The sequence below is a fragment of the Phyllobates terribilis genome, unplaced genomic scaffold (genome assembly GCF_046119375.1).
Source record: "Phyllobates terribilis strain yellow unplaced genomic scaffold, ASM4611937v1 Scaffold_7463__1_contigs__length_37515, whole genome shotgun sequence".
NCBI classification, from domain to species: Eukaryota; Metazoa; Chordata; class Amphibia; order Anura; family Dendrobatidae; genus Phyllobates; species Phyllobates terribilis.
The window spans coordinates 4,371-26,731 of record NW_027370204.1 but is presented as its reverse complement, the minus strand read 5'-3'; the positions used below and the strand labels follow the sequence as shown (position 1 = coordinate 26,731).

Here is a 22,361-nt window from a genome sequence, read left to right as displayed (position 1 = left end):
TTTTAGATGAAGTTGTATTGAGTATTTTTTATATTGTATTGTACCTTCAGAGCATCACTTTTTATAACTTCTTCGCATATCTCCCTCTCCTCTTGCACAGCCCCCTCTCATCAACTTGGTTAACCTGCTCATTTTCTTGATTCACTTTCTCCACTACATCTCTTGTAACTACATTTTTAAAAGACATGTAATACTATCAGTTTTCTATCAATGCAACTAAGAATCTAAATTTATCAACATTTTGTACCTTGACCGTGGTTTGATAATATCTTGAAATATTGTCAACATTCTGTAGTGTGTCCTCTTGAGATTGGGAGTCTATACCTAAAGAGAATCTCGGGATATTGCTAGAGTCATCTTGCTGTTTGTTCACATTGTCATTAAAATTCTTATTGGCTTGAATAGTTTTCTCCACTTCTTCTAAACACCTCGAAGCTTCCTCCCATAATCTTTGTTGAGTTTCAAATTCATCCTCTTCATTGATTCGATCCATTTCATTTCATTCCTTAAATTTAGCATCCTTTCAATTGCTTCATTAATCTTTTTAAACAAGCTATTGTTCGTTAATCTTATTGGTGCCTTCTCGATTCTTCCTAAAAAATTCCTTATCCCCTTAGCCAAATCCCTTCCCTCTTGAATATGCTGTTCTAGAAACACCTATTATTGAAAAAAATAACGAAAAATTGATGAACAACGATAATAGAGATGATTAACAAATAATGAAGAGTTAATGAACAAGTTACAATAGTAGAGATGAACAACAACATTAGAGCTGCTGAATAGATAATGTAGAGTTAATGAAGAGTCGCTTACCAACAAACTCTCATCCTCATGCATCCCTTCCCTGTTCTTAAAAGCCTCATCTCTATCATTGGGTGTGTTCACAACTAGTGGATCTCTCACATGCCCTCTTCTGAATCCTCCTATCTTTACTTCTTCAGCTTCTCTTGATCGTAATAGTGTTGAATTCCAATTGACTAATATCAGGAAATTTCTGATTGATTCTTCGTTCCTCAATACGACTTGATCAAAATATATAAGTTGTAACATGTGAACATTTTTGTAGAATATTATTGATGAACACATAGAGCACAACTGATGAACTTTCAATGAAGTCTTGATGAACTTAATGAAACAATATATAAGTCGTAACATGTGAACATTTTTTAGAATATTAGTGATGGACATTTTAGTTGTAACATGTGAACAACTAGAATATTAGTGATGAACAAGTACCGGTAATAAGATAATTGGACCCCTGAAGAAGCTTGCATTCCGTGTCCTATCGAATGATTCATTGGCTTTAATTACTGTGTCAACAACCAGCCTAGACCAATCCATGGTTGGGATTTTCGATGTGTCATTTAGGTGGCGAACGATGTTGTAATTAAGTTTACCATTCGGTTGGCTATCCACTATTGTTGCGTGGATTAGCATGATAAGATTCCGCTTGAACAATTCTCCAGGAACTATGGTTTTAACCAAAAGTTCAGCAACGTCAGATGCATGAATCTTTGATACTTCCATCACCTTTGTCTCACCAGTCTCCTTATCTATCGTCTTCTTAAATTGGCCTCTAAATTCCTCCTGAAGATGCTGGTATTTGATGTCTTCTTCACTGGTGTATTTTCTTTTTGAATCAATAGGTTCACCACCTTTTGGGAACCCTAGATAGGTGTGAACATCATCCATAGTTATCTTGTGCTTAACCCCCTCTGATCTGAGCTCTACGATGCAGGATAGAGTATTGAAGTTCTGGAGCAACCAGTGGCTAATCTTACCCAACAACTTCTCAACTTTCCACTCAAATAGAGCTCCAAAACCTACCTCCTCCACATCTCTTATTCATAGAGCTCATTGATCTCATTGTCCTAACAATGAGCATAGGTTAACTCCTACTCTTAGCAAAAGGGAACTCAGGCGTTGTCCTACTTATTTCGCCTTTTGACTTTTTGATATTTTCTGCCATGATGAACATTTTGTTAGTAATATTTATGAATAAAAATAGGGAACATAATGAAGATTTGTATAGATTATTGATGAATATGTTGTAATATTAAGTTTCACATAGATCTTATCCTATACTAGTTATCTGAACATAAATATCTGCTGAACAAATATAGGTAATGTAATGGACATTGCACATACTGTTGATGAACATGCTGAATATAAAGTCTCACATAGATCTATATTCTATACTTGTGACCTGAACATAAATATCTGGTGAACAAATAGAAGGAACCTAATGAACATTTTATATATTATTGATGAACACTAAGTCTCACATATCTGGTGAACATTACCTTGTGGTCCCTCCTCTGACCTTTTTCTTTTTTCGGGATTGATAGGCTTGTCATGTAAGTTCTTTGATATTAGTTCTTGTTGTTGATAAGTACCATCTCCTATGGTCATTGTTGTTTCAGGGAATCTAATCACTGCATAATTTCCACGATATATCACAATATCAATAGTTATAATGACTAATAAAACTTCATTTTTTTCAGATGATGTTCAAATGAACATGCATAGCTACTGTAATTCCAAGAACATGCACAAGTTCAGATTCATGAACATGATAAATATGAACTTCATTTTTAACAGAAATAGTTACTGTAATTCCAAGAACATGAAAACTTAATTCTTACCTTTTTTTCTTCTTCTTCTTTCTTCTCTCTTCGTCCTCCATCATAACTACTGTAATTCCAAGAACATGCACGAGTTCAGATTCAGGAACATGATGAGCATTAACTTTATTTTTAACAGAAATAGTTACTATAATTCCAAGAACATAAAAACCTAATTCATACCTTTTTCCTTCTTCTTTTCTCTTCTCTCTTCATCCTCCAGCATAGCTACTGTAACTCCAAGAACATGCACAAGTTCAAATTCAGTAACATGATGAACATTAACTTCATTTTTAATAGAATAGTTACACGGATATGCACAAGTTCACCAACTCAAACCCTAATCTCCGTAATTCGAGCATAGTTAGCTACACGAACTCAATATAGATTTGAAGCTAGAAAAAAAATCAAGAGAATGCTATAAGAGTCATAATCGCCCATAATTGAAATGGAAAACCTAATTCGTACCTTTTTCCTTCCTCTTCTCTCTTCGTCCTCCAACCCTGTCTATAATACGAAGTTAATCTGAGGGAGTTAATCCGAGGGAGTAATTTGTGATTAACGACATTGAAGTGTAAAAATTCTTGAGAGCTCCATAATGACGAAAAAGGGAGTTACGGGAGAGAAAAAGTGAAAGTGAAGAGAGTGAAGTGAAAAGTGACGGGATGGACTGGGTTTTTAATGGGTGCATTATTGCACCGCCCATCCACACAAAATGCGTGGACTGGTTTTGTGCCTGTTCGGATGCTCGCGTGACGGATGAGGAGTTGTTAATCACAAACATAAATGCAACTCCACCCAACGGTCCACCTTTATCGCGTGATGGAATGTGACTATCCATATTAATAACACGTAGGAATAATAAGACCCGGTTTACAAATTATAAATAGATAGATAAGACAATTTATACAGGTTTCTATAGGTAATAAAAATAGTGTTTTCATATGTTATATGTTGTTTTGCTTTAGTTGGTATGTTTATTTCGTCTTCATATTATAAAATATGAAAATGCTATCTTTATGACCTATAATTGGACTACCTAATAAGATGTTAGATGAAGAATTTCTGCTGTTCTAGATTTTATACCCAGTTTTGAATCTAATTATTTACATAACTAGTTTACACACCATGCATATAAAAAAAAAATTCAAAATAAAATAATTTACAAAATAAATTATTATTTTAAAATATAAATAAATAAATAAATAATATTAATATATTTTATTGAGTCACAATATAAGTAAAAATGTTTATCATAGTTAACAAATAGTAATTTTTTTATATAATACTTTATTTATACTTCTTATTCTGTGTATTCTTTACTTAAATCATTTTCTATTTTATTATAAGATTCATTTATAATTAAATATAAAAGATATGATCAATATTTTCAAATCCAATTAATGGTTAGGATTGAGAAAGTTTTTACTTGTAAGCAATGAGAATGAATGCTAGCGAGTGAATATTTTCAAATCCAATGACTAGGATTGATCCACGGTCAAGGGTCAATGGTCAACACGGTCAAAGATCATGGTCAAATATCAACATTGACCTTTTTAAAAGAAAAATGACAAAAAATTATAAATCAAACTTGCATCAATTATCTATACATGTGCAAGATATTTTACGTAAATGTGAAATATTTAATAAGTAACCGTGCAGTATCGTGTGAATAAAATACAATATTGTATAAGTAATTGTGCAAAATCATATGAGTAAATGTGAAAGGTTTTATAAGTAATTGTGCAAGATTGTATGAGTAAATATGCAGGGTATTATAAGTACATGTGCATTAGATTGTGATTAGATTTAGTTGATTTTCTACAAAAGTAAACGTGCATTGAAATATCATTATTGTGCGAGAATTTATTTAACAAAGTACAAGCCCAATGAATTTGGTTGTTGTAGATGTGCATCAAATATACTATAAGTTTTCTATACATGTGCATGATATTCTTATTAAATGTGCAATGTTTTATGAGTAATTATGCAAGATCATCTAAGTAAATGTACAATTTTATTATTATTTAATATGATACAAAGTTTTAATATATAACCTTCTTAATGTAATACTCCCAAAATACAATCGGAAATTACCGCCAATAACATGAAACCCTCGATTTAAAGTCACTCAAACTTTTAAAAATATTAAATACTATAACGTTTAGCAAATCATTCATAACGATCTTGAAGCGTCTTACAAAGTCATAAGAATTATTCAAATCCAAATCCAATAATAAAACATGGCGAAAGTCTTAATAATATAAATATCCAACAGAATATCTTAACCTTAATTAAATCAACAACGAAAACACGCAACTGCCTGACACCCTGAATCTTCTTCATGCCTCGGAAATACCACGTGCCGTATATGGACGGATGGCACCAGCCAACCATGCAAGGAAAATGGTGGTCGGTTAGTCTAATGAAAGACTATGCAAGTGGAATTTATGTGAGATTCTATGTAGTCATATCTAGTTAAGTCTCATCGGTTTCTTAAATAAAAGCAGTTAGCCGAGGGAAACTGTAACACATCCACCGGGTTAGGAAAAGATATATAAATATATATAACAAAGAAGACTCTAACAAAATGGAGTCTTATGAGAATTAAGTATACCAAGAGAGGGCTCCAATGCAACTGAGTCTTATAGGAATTATTTATATAATATAAATATGTTTACATGTGTGGGAATATTTTAAGTATTTCACAATAATAGTTTTATAAACAACCTCCCATGAATAATTAGGCCAACGAGCAACCTCACCGCATACGTGTTGTCTGAATTCAGATTGAAAAGATGACTTACTTAACCAGGAGGCCAGACAAGTGTCCAAGTTGTACTAATTTTTTGGAACACATTAATTAGGTACACGATCTTTCTCACTTCTAAAATGATCATTACGTTGAAGTTTTTAATAATGTCTCATAATGAGAATGAAGGGAATCATCCCGATTGTCGACACTAGCTAAGGGCACCACCACTTATATTCGCATATAAGGGTAAGGTCATGACCAAAAGATATTAGGGCACATTCTCCTAATACCAAGTTGTACAGAAACAACTAGAACTCACAAGGTACATAGTGTTCCTACGAATACTCGTACTAACTACACATTCATATCCATAGCAATCCACAAAATAGTTCATCTATCACCTTATGGTAATAATGTGCATATATATAATAAGTGTAGCAACTATATGCATACAACCTAAATATGACATTTGTTTTAGGTTTATAATTAATGTTCCCAACACACAAGAGAATAACTTTATCCCAACTTAATATAACAATGGACTCATTGTTAATTAAGACAATCATGGAGTAAATTAAATAAGGAAGAGCAAACCGCTACTTGCCTTAGATCGGAAGATGTTGATACGTATCGAAAGGAGATAGGGTTTCTAGTTGACGGGCTTGATTCCTGAACAAATCAATTGATGACACGTATAAGCATATGTATATATATTATATTTAATTGTAATATTTGTTTAAAGATTGATAAAATCTGGTAGGCCAATAAACACGGGGGTCGTGTACATGAGCGCATATGCGCATTAGGGCCACAATAAAAGCCCATGGGGTTCCATCCGAAAATCAATTCGTGAGAGGAGGAGTAATCAATGGTATTATATAGTGAACTTTTAATATCTCAACTTCCAATGTGGTAAGCCTATTCTTACACACACCCTTAAGTGGTAACTGGTCTGGCCTAGTTGCCACTTGACAAGTGGGTCAGCGCATGTCACGCCATAATAGCTGGTGAAACCCAAACTATGTTTTCAAATCGACAAGCCAAGGGAGTCGTCCATATCAAGACAACATTGCGAGCTAAGCTCAAATAAACCAAGAAACGAACCCAGACCGGAACCCGCTTTGATATTATGATAAAATCTGGTGGGCCAATAAACACGGAGGTCGTGTACACGAGCACATATGCTCATTAGGCCCACAATACAAGGCCATGGGGTTCCATCCTAAAACCAATTGGTGATAGGAGGAGTAATCCATGACATTATATAGTGGACTTTTATTATCTCAACTTCCGATGTGGGGAGACTATTATCACATTTAAAACCAATAATTAATGACATAATACTTATAGTATTACCAAAAACCCGAATATAATAGAACATATGTTGTTACACAGCTGGGTTCGAACTGCTTGTTCAATGCTCATACAGAAACGGACATGGAATCGGACATTGTTGATATCGTTGGATTCGTACCGAAACGAAATAAAATTTAGAATCAAGAAAATCCACAACAGATGAATTATAACCTTTGGAAAAGTAAAAAGTGTGAGTACTTACTGGTCACGTCGGAAATAGTTGATGAACTTTGAAATCAATTTCGAAGAGCTCGTTCAGAGACCAAATGATAACAAAAGTGGACGTGGTTGGTATCGTTGACTTTGTAGCAAAACAAAATACAACTTAGCATCAAGAAAATAAAGAAAATATGAACTATAGACTTGGGAAAATGGAAACCGTGAGTACTCACTATTCACGTTGGAAATCAGAGGCTGAGTTGCGCTATGAACTTTGAATATCCCGTTCAGGGGTCAAATTATGATGAAACTGGGCGAGTCCGTGTCGTTGGATTATTATAGAGTAGAAGTACAATTTAGACTCAATATTCTCAAAAAATATTGATGAAAAGTTCATAAACAAAGAAAAATATAAGTGGTTGAAAAATCAGAGTGTAAGGACGACTTACAATCTTTGGAGTTGAGTTGATATCATTCGGAAATGGAAATGGATGTTCAAGAGTCAAACTCCACTAGTTTGAGTATGGGGAATTCAAAATTTTGGTCAAAATAAGTAAATAAAGGCTCAAACTAGAGTAACTGATAGGATTTGACATTCGGGCTGAGAGTGAAAGTGAGGGAGAAGCTCCTCATTTATAGAACAATGGTGATGATGAAGATGCGTGATCAAGAGATAAGAATGCAATAACTATCATATGGAAAAGAAAAGGAAGAGGTTTCAATAGTAGATCTATGAGAAGGAGGAGGAGGAGACTTAAAATGGTGATTTACCCATAGCTTTCTCAAAGCCAAAAAATAAATTACCCTTCTAGGATAATTTCAACCTTCAATTTAGTTATAGGTCTTTTTAAGGTGTTTTTAAAAGTAAGAAAAATCCTTGAAGATATAATTAAATTTTAATTTATACTCAATAAAGTATCAACTTCATTATTAAAGTATAAAATAGAGGGTTATTACAATACTATCCCATTAAGAAAAGTTTCGACCCCAAAACTTGACCGAAAGAAGACTAGATCCGAAAGATAAAAAACAATGCGAAACAAGAATAGGGGTTATTACATAACTATCCTCGCAAGAAAATTTTTGACCTGAAACTATGCTAAAAACAATTCTGGATAACGACTACGCATATCGACTTCGGTCTCCCAGGTTTCCCAAGTCACTTCTTCGGATCCGGGTTTGGACCATAAAATTTTGACAAGCAAAACCATCTTGCGGCGCAATTTCTTGTCCCTTTGTTCCATTATATGAACAGGTCTCTCCTCATACGTTTCATTCTCTTGAATCTTGATGTTATCACTATTGAGAAAATGAGAGTCATCTGGCACGTATTTCCTCAACATGGACACGCGAAAGACATTATGAACTAGTGTGCTGATGGTGTTAATGCCAGACGATAAGCCAACGATCCAAATCGATTGAGGATTTCGAATGGTCCAATATAGTGAGGATTATGGTTCCCGTGCTTCCTGAATCTGGACAATTCCGTTCAGGGAGACACTCGCACAAATACCTTGTCACCAACTCCGAAATCAACGAATCTACATAAGTTTGCATATGACTTCTGACTGCTCTGGACTGTGAGGATTCACTGTCTGATTAACGCGACATTTGAGGCAGTCCTTTCCACAAGATCGGGACCCAACAAAATCTTGTCAGCGTTCTCACCCAGCAAATAGGCGATCTGTACTTCCGACCATACAACGCTTTGAAAGAGGCCATCTTAATGGTCGCATGCCAACTGTTTTCATATGTGAATTCTATCAAACTTAAACTGTTTTCCCAACTCGTGGTTCGATCAATGACACAAGCTCTCAACATATCTTCAAGAGTCTGAATCGTCCTATCTAACTGACCATCCGTCTGTGGGTGAAAAGTAGTACTGAATCTCAACTTGGTTCACACGGCCTTACGTAGTTCTTTCGAGAACCATGACATAAAACGACCATCGTGTCAGAGACTACGATTTTCGGAGTACCATGATGACGTACTATCTCGTGCAAAAACACTTCAGCCACCTTTTTAGTTCTCCAAGTAGACTTGATAGCGACAAAATGAGCACTCTTAGTAAGTCGATCAATGATCACTCAGATAGCATCTTTCTTCCCTTGAGTTCTAGGCAATCCCGTAACGAAGTTCATGGCAATGTATTCCCATTTCCACACTGGTACCAGAAGAGGTTGCAACTCTCCGCCCGGTCTACGATGTTCAATCTAAACCTTCAGTCAAGTCAAACATCTTGACACAAACTAATACGAATAATGAACCACGATGAACCCGATCTAGACACCAACAACCCTTATATGATGATTGAACAATGATGAAAAACACAAGTTGTGGAATAGGATGTGTTTTCACGTGGATATGACTCAACTGACTGAATGAAACAAAACAAAGTAAGGGAAAGGTAGGAGACGAACAAACCATGATCCATGGCCCAATTTGTTAATTCAATGGATCAAGAATCGAAATCACAAGAACACAACCCTTTCATCTATAATTGATGGTTAGATTGATGAAGAACCCAGCTAGTGAACTGGATCTTAAATGCAAGTGAACCGGTGACGAGCCACAAAACGTGTCTTTATGCTCAATCAAATATAAATTGCCTATCCAACTACTCTAGTTAGTACTGTGGGAGATGGTCGATCCCACAGTTAGGCAGATATTCAATTCTTATGTAGTTAATATGATTAATGAATAAAGTAACCGGGGGGGGGGGGTTGTACGAACTAATCTAACTAATGAATAATAAGCAAATAATAGGAAAACACACACTGTTTAATAGACATCCACACATACATTGGCAGGTTGATCATTAACAACTATTAATACTAAGTTCAACAATTCATATGGTTGTCCTAATCCATGTGCTAATATAGCTATTAGTCCAACTAGTCATAATAGCCCTTACTAAGCTACAACCCTGAAACTATCAAGAATTAATAACCTAGCAGCAATGAACTCAATAATAGATAGGTGCATCCAGTACCATTGACTCAAGGTCGATATTTAACATGCAATCAACTCTCTCTATAATCACAAGTTCAACTAGATCATGCAAGTGCTTTCCTACCTAATGATAAGACTCTCCAACTCGGATAAGTCAAACTAAGCAGTATGAATCAATCTAATATACCTAGGAGTCCAATCTAGACAGATAAATCCAATTCAATAAACAGTTAATGCAAGAGACATGAAACAACTCAAATTATTAAATAGAACAATGATAAAAGTCTTACAGCCAAGCTAATCTGGAGGTTTCAACAATTGAACAAAATGAAAAGAGACTAGTGATGCATAGTTCTCTTGATACGTAGAAAAATATCAAATTGTCTAAGATGAGAAATGGAAGCTATTCCAAAACTCTTTTAAAACCAAAACTCAAATTCAAAACTAATTCAGAAGTAACAAAGCCCGGATGGATTTCTTGCTCGCGAGGCCCATCTAAGTTTGTCGTCCCAGCACAGGCGTGGTCGCGCAAAGTGTGGCATGCTCTTGCCACTTTTGTGACTCTCAATTTCCTCCTCGAATGGGTGTGTGGTCGCGCATTGTCTGGTGGGGTCATGCCCATTGTTCCACGATCGCGCCATCTCTCAGCTCTTCTTCTTTTACTCTGCAATTCCTTCCTAAAGCTCCTAATATCCAACAAAGTCCAAAACATCAAATTGCACACAAATTCTCCACGAATCGCCTCTTAGTGATGCTAAAAACCACTATACGCGCTATACTAAACAGAGTCTATCAAATTCCCCCACACTTAGTCCTTGTTCGTCCAACGAACTCATCATTCCTTTGACACGGACTCAGCTAGTGTGGAAAAATATTGATGGCAGTGATCTTCAAATCAACAATTCAACTCCATAGACACCTGAAAACATCCAAGTACAGGTGTAGATTCCGAATCTAGCGCAAAACTTCGACAATGTACATTCAAGACTCAACAATTCAAACAATTCAAACAAATCTACACTCAAAATGACCTAGATGGCATCAACAATTCCCCAAAGCTTTTACCATGTTCGTCCTACTCAAGTACACGATAATGCCTCCAAAGAATATGCAACAATTGTCTTTACCCAAGCGACATATGAATGATAACAAAGAACAATCAACTCAACGAACAATCCTAATCCTCACATGCTTCACAACGTATGATAAAACAACACGAGTTCCAACACCATCGAAAACACATACACCACAATTCAACTCAAGTAATATCACATTAAACATTTTTTGTAGGCTTCCTTTTATCCTCTTCATGCACTTTCTCTATCTTTCTTCTTTTTAATCCATCTATTTAGCTAACAGGACCGTCTGTCTTACGGTCCGAACAAGCCAGTGAAACTCTTTGATTAGCCATGGAGAATCGAACCCGGAGTGATCTTTCACACCACGGAGACCGCATGCTCTTCCGATTTATTTCACTAGGAGTTCATTTACCTTTATTCCTTCTCTTTTAAAAACTTTCCGAATAAAATAGGACGGAAGCCAAATAATGAGGATAATGTGATAAAATAAGAGATAAAATGGTCAAAGTGCAATCTTAGTATTGTTCTAGTGCATCCTAGTCATACTCCACATGCTCAAGTCAAAGTCCCCAAATTGATCCAACATGTCATCACCATACTACACTTATGATATCAACATCAAAAATATATTCCATAGACTCAAGATCACTGTACCCTTTTACGGACCCACAAGGTGTAAAGTAAGGAATATTATAGCCGACACATAAACTCGAGACATACAGAAATCGATTTTTTCTTTTTTTTTCTTTCAAATTTTTACTTTTATTGATTTACACAAATACCCTATTAAGATATAATTCTCCTCCCCCACACATTTAACACACAATTTCTCTATTGTGAAAATAAAGACAAAGATAAAAGATAAGAAGAAGGAGAATCAGTACCTCACTCGTTGCCCAAATCCTCGGTATCTGATAGGAGCTTATTATATGGTGTAACTAACGACTATTAGCTTAGGATTAGTGGTGTTTAGGTGCTTATTGAGTGGTATTCCCGGAATTAGGTATGATTGTTCACTTATAGATTTGCGGGATGCTCTTAAGCGTTATTTTGTGGTATTGTATTATGGAGATCCTATTTGTACTCACCTCTAATGCATTTGGGACGGAGCTAGAGAGAAGACGACCACACTTCCACCCATGGAGAAGCTGAGAGGCGAAGCCGAGCAGCCTCGGAAGCTTACAGAAGACCGAAGACCAGTCCGAGAGAAGGTTTCAAGACAAAGAAGAGCTACAGAGAAGATGTCTCGGTCGAGACTCGGGTGTCTCGACCGAGAGTTGCCCTCGATATGGATGTCGCGGTCGAGACTATAATGTCTCGATCATGACTTTACCTCGACATGGAAGTAGCGATCGCGACCCCGATGTAGCGATCGAGTCTTGAGCCGTTTCTGAGTGACGTGGGAAAAAGTCTCGACCGCGACCTTAAAGTCTCGATCGCGACTCGGCATTATACCCGGCCCAACTGTAGATCCAAGCCCGGGAATCTATCAGTTTTTCCCCTTTTTATCATTTATTTTCTGTTATTTTATTTCCTAGAGGATAGACACTATATAAGCCTCTAGTTTTTAGGTTAGAAGTAGTTAGTTATTCTTTTGCCACTTTTCACAATTAGTTCTTAGAGAGATTCAACAGCCAAGAGGAAAGCTCCCACCTTTGTGCCATCTTCTACCTTCATCCCTGGTTAGTTCATCCATAGTTATGTATAGCTTTCTCTTGGCTATGTCTGGCTAAGTCCTTACGAGTTCACTCTTAGGTTGAGGCCATTATTCTAGGAATTGTTTGTGAGGGTTCTATGTTTATGTTCTAATACTAATTTTAGCATTGTTTTATTTTCTCTTGTGATTATTGTCATTGATTGATATTGATTTTATCTAGGTGGCCAACTAGGTTGATTAGTATTCATTCATATTGCTAGGCTTGATAATTCGATATGAAAAGTCTTGTCTTTTAGGTAGCAATCAGAATTAGCAAAGACTATTTGCGAGTGCTTATTTTGTAGAGATCATAAACCTGTGTCGAGTATCGGTGATTTGCCAATGGTATTGCATAGGCCTACATATCTTTGATCTTTATGCTGTTGAGTAGTCGAAACTTAGGATTTCTTTGGTTATTGTATACAACAAGGGTTTCTAGGACTATTTGGACTAGTTGCTATTTACGAACAAAGAGTAGGACAACTAGATTATTTATTTAAAAGAACATAACTTTATTAGAATTCGATGATCAACTTTCCATAAGAATAATCTGCTGAGACTGAAAGAGTGAGCTTTTCATTATTATAAGTTTTAACAAAATCCAACGCATTCAGTTATTATTGTTTTCGATAATTTTCCAAACCAAAAACCCCCTTTTTACTGCTGATAACACAATTTGAGTTAAACTATCGTTGTGGCTCCCTGAGGAATCGACTCCGACTTGCTGCTTTACTAGTGGAAGTTATTTGGATTATCTTTGACAGGACCAACGACCTTTTAACGCCTGTCAAATTTTGGCGCCGTTGCCGGGGAGTCAACTGTCATAGTTCGCTTCTTTTTGTGTTATCTTGGTGTGGACCTATCTTATGGTCCACACCCGTGCTACTAATTCAGATTTACTTGATTTCATTCCAGTGACTGAATCAATGGCGGCCAGAACATTGCGAGAGCTTACAGTCCCTGATCTGACGCAACAACACTAAGGAGTGACGCTGCCTACCCTGAATGACGGCGTTACTTTCGAACTAAAGACCGGATTCATCAATTTGCTACCGAAATTTCATGGCTTGGTTGGGGAGGACCCGATCATGCATCTTAGTGAGTTCCACGACATCTGTAGCTGTAGCAAGCCGAGTAACGTCACAGATGAGCAAATAAAGATGAGAGTTTTCGGTCTCACGCTGAAAGATACCGCGTGCCAGTGGTATTACTTGCTGCCCACCGGGAGTATCGACACATGGGAGAAGCTTCACAAAGCCTTCGTCAACAAGTATTTCCCGTCCAAGAAGGCGGTTGCGTTGAAACGAGCGATAGCTATGGTGGAACAGCAAGACGCTGAGACGTTGTACGATACGTTGAGAGGTTCGCGAGACTGTGTGCGAGCTGCCCGTTTCACAGGTTCGAGGAGAAAGATTTGGTGACCCACCTCTATAACGGGTTACTAGACAACGAGAGGAGATTAGTTGACGCTGCGTGCAATGGGAGTGTGCTGAATTTGACTCCCGCCGAAGCTAGAGCACGATTGAACGAAATGGCTGAGGGCACAAGGAGCTTGGGAGAACGTATGCAAGAAAAGAAGCTAATTTTGTGAGCTCCAGAGAGCTAGGATGGAAAGACGAGATTGCTGAGTTGAAAAGCATGATAAAAAGTATTGTCGGTGGAAATCAACAACCATCAAGATTATGTGGTATCTGCGAGAATGAGAGTCATTATACTGATGAGTGCCCGCAACTACAAGATCCAACCATCACTGAGGTGCATGCTATGGGAGGATTTGGGCCCTCCAGACCTCGATATTAGAACAACTACTACCCGAGGAGCAACTACAACCAATACCGCACACCATATCAACAAAACCGCAGGAACCATCTATGGAGGAAATGTTAAAGTCCCTGACCAAACAATTTGCAAATCATGCCCAAGCAACTGAGTGAAGCATCAGAAATCTCGAGAGGCAATTTGGGCAATTACACGAAGTCGTTTCCAAACTCACGAAAACCAAAGCCGAGAGAGACCTGAGAGAAAACATCAGCGCCGTACAATTACAAAGTGGGCGGAAACTCGAAGAGAAAGGAGGAGAAAAGCTGCTGTAAAAAGAGGCCGAGCAAAAGTCGCGATCGAGACAAGAAAGTCTCGATCAAGACTTTGACCCCGAGGACAAGTCGCGATCGCGACCCGATTTTCTTGACCGACATGACGGTGATTTGGGTTCCGAAAATTTTTCCAAAAAATGTCTCGACCGCGACAATTTTTCTCGACAACGACTCTGTCCCAGTTCACCAGAAGCTTCAACATCTCGACCGCGACCCTGTGATCTCGACCGCGACTCGCCTGCAGTACACGTTGAGGATGACTATGAGGACCGAGGTGATTTCAAGCTACGACAAGAGAACTATGTGAGGCCTAACTTCCCTCCGCTGTACGCCAAAAAACCACATGCACCCTTTCTAGAAGCCTTGAGGGACACACGCAGACCTGCAAATGACAAAGAACTTTTCGAAACATTCAGTAAGTGTGAGGTAAACATCCCTTTGCTAAACCTCGTTAAAAGTGTTCCTCGTTATGCTAAATTCTTGAAGGAGCTCTGCACCATCAAGAGGAACCAGAAGTTGAAAGGTAAGCAAAAGGTACAGGTGAGCGAAAGAGTGTCCGTAGCCATTATGCAAAAGATAGCAAAGAAGTGCTCAGACCCAGGGATGGTTAGTATCCCTTGCATCATCGGTGAGAAGAAGATTAGTAAGGCCATGCTAGATCTAGGGGCTTTTATTAATGTTATGCCATTCTCTTTGTATGAATTGCTAGGATTAGGGCCTTTATCTGATACAGGGATTGTGATCCAGCTAGCCGACAGGTCAACGGTTCACCCGAAAGAGATAATCAAGGATGTCTTGGTGATGGTTGATAATTTAATATTTCCTGCTGATTTTTATGTACTAGATATGGGGCCTGATAACCAGGCTGCGACTATCCTCCTGGGTAGACCATTCATGAGAACGGCCAATACTAAGTTAGATTACGCAAGTGGGGTGCTTACACTTGAGTTCGATGGAGATGTAGTAAGCTTTAACATATTTGAGGCTATGAAATACCCTGCGAATGATGATTCTGCTTTATCTATAGATTCGATTGACCCTATTGTGCAGGAAGTTTTTGATGTGTGTGGGATTGACTCACTCCAATCTGTTGTAGAAAATAGCATTGTAAGCTCTAAGGAGCATGACATTATATTATCTGCTGATGTGAATGAGGTCTTAGTTGAGTTTGATACTCCAGCTACTCTTTTGGCCGGTGGGACCACGTTACTTACATTGCCGAGCGAGAAACCGCTCCCTTCTATTGTGCATGCACCCACCATTGAGCTACAAGAGCTACCTCCACACCTAAAGTATTCCTTCATCGGCAAAGAAAGCACGATACCGGTCATCATCTCGAGTGCACTCGGCTAGGAGCGGGAAGAAAGATTGGTGGAGGTCCTAAAGAGCAACATCACAACGCTAGGCTGGTCCATCGTTGATATCAAGGGAATAAGCCCTTCTACATGCATGCACAAGATCCTACTAGAGAAAGGAGCTAAGACAAGCCGACAACCCCAACGGCGATTAAACCCTCCCATGATGAAAGTAGTAAAGAAAGAGGTGCTGAAATTATTATCGGCCGATATGATCTATCCAATCTCGGATAGTCGGTGGGTCAGCCCGACTCAGGTGGTTAAGAAGAAAGGAGGGATTACCGTAGTGGAGAACGAGGCTGGTGAAATGGTGCCTCAAAGAACGCAGAATGGATGGCGTGTTTGCATCGACTACCGCAAGCTGAACGCGGTAACTTGTAAGGATCACTTTCCTCTCCCCTTTATCGATCAAATGGTAGAACGCCTTGCAGGTCGCGCATATTATTGTTTCCTCGACGGATACTCGGGCTACTTCCAAGTGGCCATAGCACCGGAAGACCAGGAGAAGACTACTTTCACATGTCCTTTTGGTACCTTCGCATACCGAAGAATGCCATTCGGACTTTGCAATGCATCAGGTACATTTCAGCGATGTATGGTAAGTATCTTCTCCGAATATATTGAGAACTTTATTGAGGTGTTTATGGATGACTTTACAGTCCATGGTGATTCATTTGATGCTTGTTTAAATAATTTGAAACTTGTGCTACAAAGATGTGTAGAAACCAATTTAGTGTTAAATTCTGAAAAAGTGTCATTTTATGGTGAATCATGGTATTGTTTTGGGTCACATTGTATCCTCTAAAGGGATTGAAGTCGATAAGGCGAAGATTGACGTAATTCAGTCCTTACCTTATCCTACTAATGTGCGCAAAGTTTGTTTTTTTCTTGGCCATGCAGGGTTTATCGCAGGTTCATAAAAGATTTTTCAAAGATCTCGACACCACTTTGTGAGCTGTTGAAAAAGGAGGTGGATTTTGCCTTCAACGACGATTGTAAGCGGACGTTTAATACCTTGAAATCGCACCTCACTGCTGCGCCGATCATCAAGGCGCCGGATTGGTCTCTACCATTCGAGATCATGTGTGATGCTAGCGATTGTTTTGTGGGAGCTGTTTTAGGCCAGAAAGTGGGGAGAGCAATGCACGTGATCTACTACGCGTCAATGACACTAAGTGGCGCCCAAAAGAACTACTCCACCACCGAGAAAGAGTTTCTAGCTGTGGTGTACGCCCTCGATAAATTCAGACAATATCTACTCGGGGTAAAGGTGATCATCCACACCGATCATGCAGCCATCCGCTATCTCATGACGAAGAAGGAATCAAAGCCTAGACTCATCCGTTGGGTCTTATTATTAAGTGAGTTCAACATAGAGATCCGGGATAAAAAGCGGTCCGAGAACTCCGTGGCTGACCATCTTAGTCGCCTGGTTCATGATGGTGGTGATGAGGCGAGATCGAGGCTGGGCAAATTTCCAGATGAGTCCTTATGCCGAATCGATATTCTTCCAGTGTCTCGGCCGCGACTTGAGTGTCTCGATCGCGATTTGGCCACGGGTGAATTGTCTCGATCGCGACCCATTTCTCTTGATCGCGATTTGGTCACGGGGATAAAGTCTCGATCGCGACCCCCCCCCCTTCTCGATCGCGACCCTCCCGCGGAAATAACCAGTTACGCCCCCGAAACTGAATTACTCACCCTCCGCTCCTTCACGCCATGGTATGCACACATAGTAAACTACCTAGTTCGAGAGGAATTCCCTCCTGCCTGCACCAAAGCTCAGCGCGACAAAATCAAGAGTGAGGCGAAATACTACATGTGGGATGACCCCTACTTATGGAAACATTGCGTGGACAAGGTAATTCGACGATGCCTCCCGGATAATGAGGTACAGTCTGTTCTTTCTTTTTGTCACTCTTACGCATGTGGGGGGCATTTCGGGCCCAATAAGACTTCTAGGAAGGTACTTGACACAGATTTCTTTTGGCCACACATCTTTCAGGATGCTTATGCCTTTTGTCAAACTTTTGATAGGTGCCAAAGGGTTGGGAAAATATCCCGAAGGAATGAAATGCCACAAACACCGTTAGTCTTTTGTGAGATTTTCGATGTTTGGGGGATAGACTTTATGGGACCTTTTCCTAAATCTAATGGGAATCTATATATATTACTTGTGGTGGACTATGTTTCCAAATGGGTGGAAGCAAAGACCACCAAGACTGATGATTCAAAAGTAGTTGTAGGGTTCCTTAAAGAGAATATATTTGCTAGATTCGGAATCCCGAAAGCCCTTATAAGCGATCAAGGGACTCATTTCAAGAATAAGACGATCAGCGCTCTACTTAAGAAATACGGAGTGACCCAGCGAATCTCCACAGCGTATCACCCACAAAGTAATGGACAAGCCGAGGTCTCTAATCGGCAAATTAAGGGGGTGTTGGAAAAGACAGTCGCAACGAACAGGAAAGACTGGAGTCTCCGCCTCGACGATGCACTATGGGCCTACCGCACCGCATACAAAACGCCCATTGGGATGTCCCCATACCGCTTGGTGTTCGGAAAGGCATGTCACCTACCATTGGAGCTAGAGCATGGAGCATGGTGGGCATTCCAGAAATGCAATATGGAGATAGATGAGGCTGGGGAGCATCGAAAATTGCAGCTGCATGAGTTGGAGGAAATACGCCGCGAAGCGTATGAGAACACGACAATATACAAGGAGAAAACGAAAGCGTGGCATGACAAACACATACTACGCATGACTTTCAATATGGGCGACAAGGTATTACTCTATAACTCGCGCCTTCAACTCTTTCCAGGTAAACTGCAGTCTAGATGGAGCGGGTCCTATGTCATAGCCCGAGTCTTCCCTCATGGGGCGGTGGAGCTTTTTGATAAGACCAACAACAACACCTTCAAGGTAAACGGTCAGCGGATAAAACCGTATCATGAGAACTTTTCCGACGAGGTAATAGAGGAGGTAGCTCTTGAGGAGCCTGGTGCAGAAAACTAAGGAGCGAGGTTACGTCGAGCCAACGACGTTAAACAAAGGCGCTGACCGGGAGGCAACCCGGGGGATTTTTACTAACCTTAATCCCATTTGTTTGTTTTATTTTTGTCATTTTCATTAGAGAGACTAAGGAGTCAGCAGGGAGAAGCCATTGGTGGAGTAAAACCGAAAAAACCCCCAAAATCACTCGAGTCGTGATCACGACTACATGGTCTCGATCGAGACTTTACCCCAAGGAGAAGTAGCGATCGCGACTACAAATGTCTCGACCGAGACGACGGTACCTGACTTTGAGAAAAAAATTCCGAAAAAGGTCTCGACCGCGACTTTTTGTCTCGAACGCGACCGGGTATTTCCCCCTCTTCCCTATTTTTACGAGGTCCTCTTTTGCAGCATTGAGGACAATGCGTTGTTCAAGTGTGGGGAGGGGATTTACCGTACCGAGGAGGAGGTTTATGTGTTTTTTTCTAGTCTTTCTTGCTTATTTTCTGCTGAACTGTTTTGTGTCATTTTTGGATCGAGTCTGTACCAGAATTTATGTTGCATCTTGAACAATTGCATTAGTTTTGTTTTAAAAAAAACAGAAAGGGCGCATGGGTTTTACTTTGTTTTGTGATTATTTATTTGATTATATATTTATTGGCGCAGGAGACATAAGAAGGGAGTAGAAGGATGTCTCGGGTTCTAGGATTCACCAAGGAGGGATAAGGAGTTAGTTTTAGCCTTTTATCTCTCTTATTTATGAGCTTATTGTTATCCACACTTTGCATGCCTACCATTCCATTAGTTTATTAGTTTTGCTATATATTATCGGTGGTTGTGTTAGATCCTAGGATTAGATTTCTGTTTCTTGGTGTTTGATGCATACTGTTGTGGTTGTATTATGCAGAATTTTAAATTAGGATTGGTGGTTGTGAATTGTGGATTAATCATATTATCTAGTGGTTTAGGACATTACTCGAAGAGGAGGAATAAGAAGTGTATAAGCGAGTGGGAGACTCGATTTTATCCTTATTATGTCATATTTATGTACCCTTATCCTTAGAGGAGATTAGGATTCCACATGTGTGCTTAAACGCACACCATTTGGTTCGATTTTATTATTGCTATGGAGTGGTGACATATGAAGGTGGAGAAATAAGGAGGGTTTTGGGTAGGACATCTAGGAGACATAAGGAGATAGATCGGAGTAGGTTAGTGCTCGATACACTTTGGAGTTTGTAGTATAGTCGCTAGCAGGCTTTCTCTACACTTACTGTAGACCTTTGTGCTTTTAGGAGGAGTGAGTTTTATTTTGCTTACTCAAGGACGAGCAAAGTTTAAATGTGGGGAGGTTTGATAGGAGCTTATTATATGGTGTAACTAGCGACTATTAGCTTAGGATTAGTGGTGTTTAGGTGCTTATTAAGTGGTATTCCCGGAATCAGGTATGATTGTTCACTTATAGATTCGCGGGATGCTCTTAAGCGTTATTTTGTGGTATTGTATTATGGAGATCCTATTTGTACTCACCTCTAGTGCATTTGGGACGGAGCTAGAGAGAAGACGACCACACCTACACCCATGGAGAAGCTGAGAGGCGAAGCCGAGCAGCCTCGGAAGCTTACAGAAGACCGAAGACCAGTCCGAGAGAAGGTTTCAAGACGAAGAAGAGCTATGGAGAAGATGTCTCGGTCGAGACTCGAGTGTCTCGATCGAGAGTTTCCCTCGACATGGATGTCGCGGTCGAGACTATAATGTCTCGATCGCAACTTTACCTCGACATGGAAGTAGCGATCGCGACCCCGATGTAGCGATTGAGTCTTGAGCCATTTCTGAGTGACTTGGGAAAAAGTCTCGATCGCGACTCGGCATTATACCGGCCCATTTGCAGATCCAAGCCCGGGAATCTATCAGTTTTTCCCTTTTTATCATTTATTTTCTGTTATTTTATTTCCTAGAGGATACACACTATATAAGCCTCTAGTCTTTAGGTTAGAAGTAGTTAGTTATTCTTTTGCCACTTTTCACAATTAGTTCTTAGAGAGATTCAGCAGCCAAGAGGAAAGCTCCCACCTTTGTGCCATCTTCTACCTTCATCCCTGGTTAGTTCATCCATAGTTATGTATAGCTTTCTCTTGGCTATGTCTGGCTAAGTCCTTACGATTTCACTCTTAGGTTGAGGCCATTATTCGAGGAATTGTTTGTGAGGATTCTATGTTTATGTCTAATAATAATTTTAGCATTGTTTTATTTTCTCTTGTGATTATTGTCATTGATTGATATTGATTTTATCTAGGTGGCCAACTAGGTTGATTAGTATTCATTCATATTGCTAGGCTTGATAATTTAATTTGAAAAGTCTTGTCTTTTAGGTAGCAATCAAAATTAGCATAGACTATTTGCGAGTGCTTATTTTGTAGAGATTATAAACCTGTGTCAAGTATCGGTGATTTGCCAATGGTATTGCATAGGCCTACATATCTTTGATATTTATGCTGTTGAGTAGTTGAACCTTAGGATTTCTTTGGTTATTGCATACAACAAGGGTTTCTAGGACTATTTGGACTAGTTACTATTTACGAACAAAGAGTAGGACAACTAGATTATTTATTTAAAAGAACATAACTTTATTAGAATTCGATGATCAACTTTCCATAAGAATAATGTGCTGAGACTGAAAGATTGAGCTTTTCATTATTATAAGTTTTAACAAAATCCAACGCATTCAGTTATTATTGTTTCGATAATTTTCCAAACCAAAAACCCCCTTTTTACTGCTGATAACACAATTTGAGTTAAACTATCGTTGTGGCTCCCTGAGGAATCGACTCCGACTTGCCGCTTTACTAGTGGAAGTTAGTTGGATTATCTTTGACAGGACCAATGACTGTTTAACGCCTGTTAGTATCATAGCCATCTTGCTCAAACTCATGCGGCCAGTGCTGCTTGTAGTTGTAATAATGGGAGAAATCCCGTTGATTGCTTTGTCGCGCGCCGAAAATGTGGGTCTGGAGGTCCTCCATGCCGAGCCACATACCGACATCTGCTGCTCCAATGCTGACCAGCTGGAAAACTAGGACTGCATTTAGGCGTATCTCGTCTAAAGCTCATGCATTTGTGTAGGCAGACGCTCCTCCTAGACCTGGCCAGACAAACTGGCTGCTCCCCCCTGTCCCATGCCAAGTTCTAGCTCTGCCGGACCCGCATCTTCAATGGTTGTGCCACTGGGGGCTATCCGGAAGTTCTAGATAGGTCCATAGTTGAGGTTTTATGGAAGGTGGAGTGTGGGGGCATTGT

General features: G+C 39.3%; 1 protein-coding gene across 1 annotated transcript; it reads left to right on the top strand.

The window, feature by feature from the left end:
* The first annotated feature begins 14,152 nt into the window (after positions 1 to 14,152).
* Positions 14,153 to 22,141, top strand: LOC141251669 (uncharacterized). The gene is made up of 8 exons (XM_073670391.1): positions 14,153 to 14,183; positions 14,599 to 14,710; positions 14,897 to 15,506; positions 17,877 to 17,960; positions 18,075 to 19,071; positions 19,204 to 19,276; positions 21,023 to 21,055; positions 21,943 to 22,141. The coding sequence occupies exons 1-8, from the start codon at positions 14,153 to 14,155 to the stop codon at positions 22,139 to 22,141; spliced, it is 2,139 nt and encodes a 712-aa protein (XP_073526492.1).
* The last annotated feature ends 220 nt before the right edge of the window (positions 22,142 to 22,361 follow it).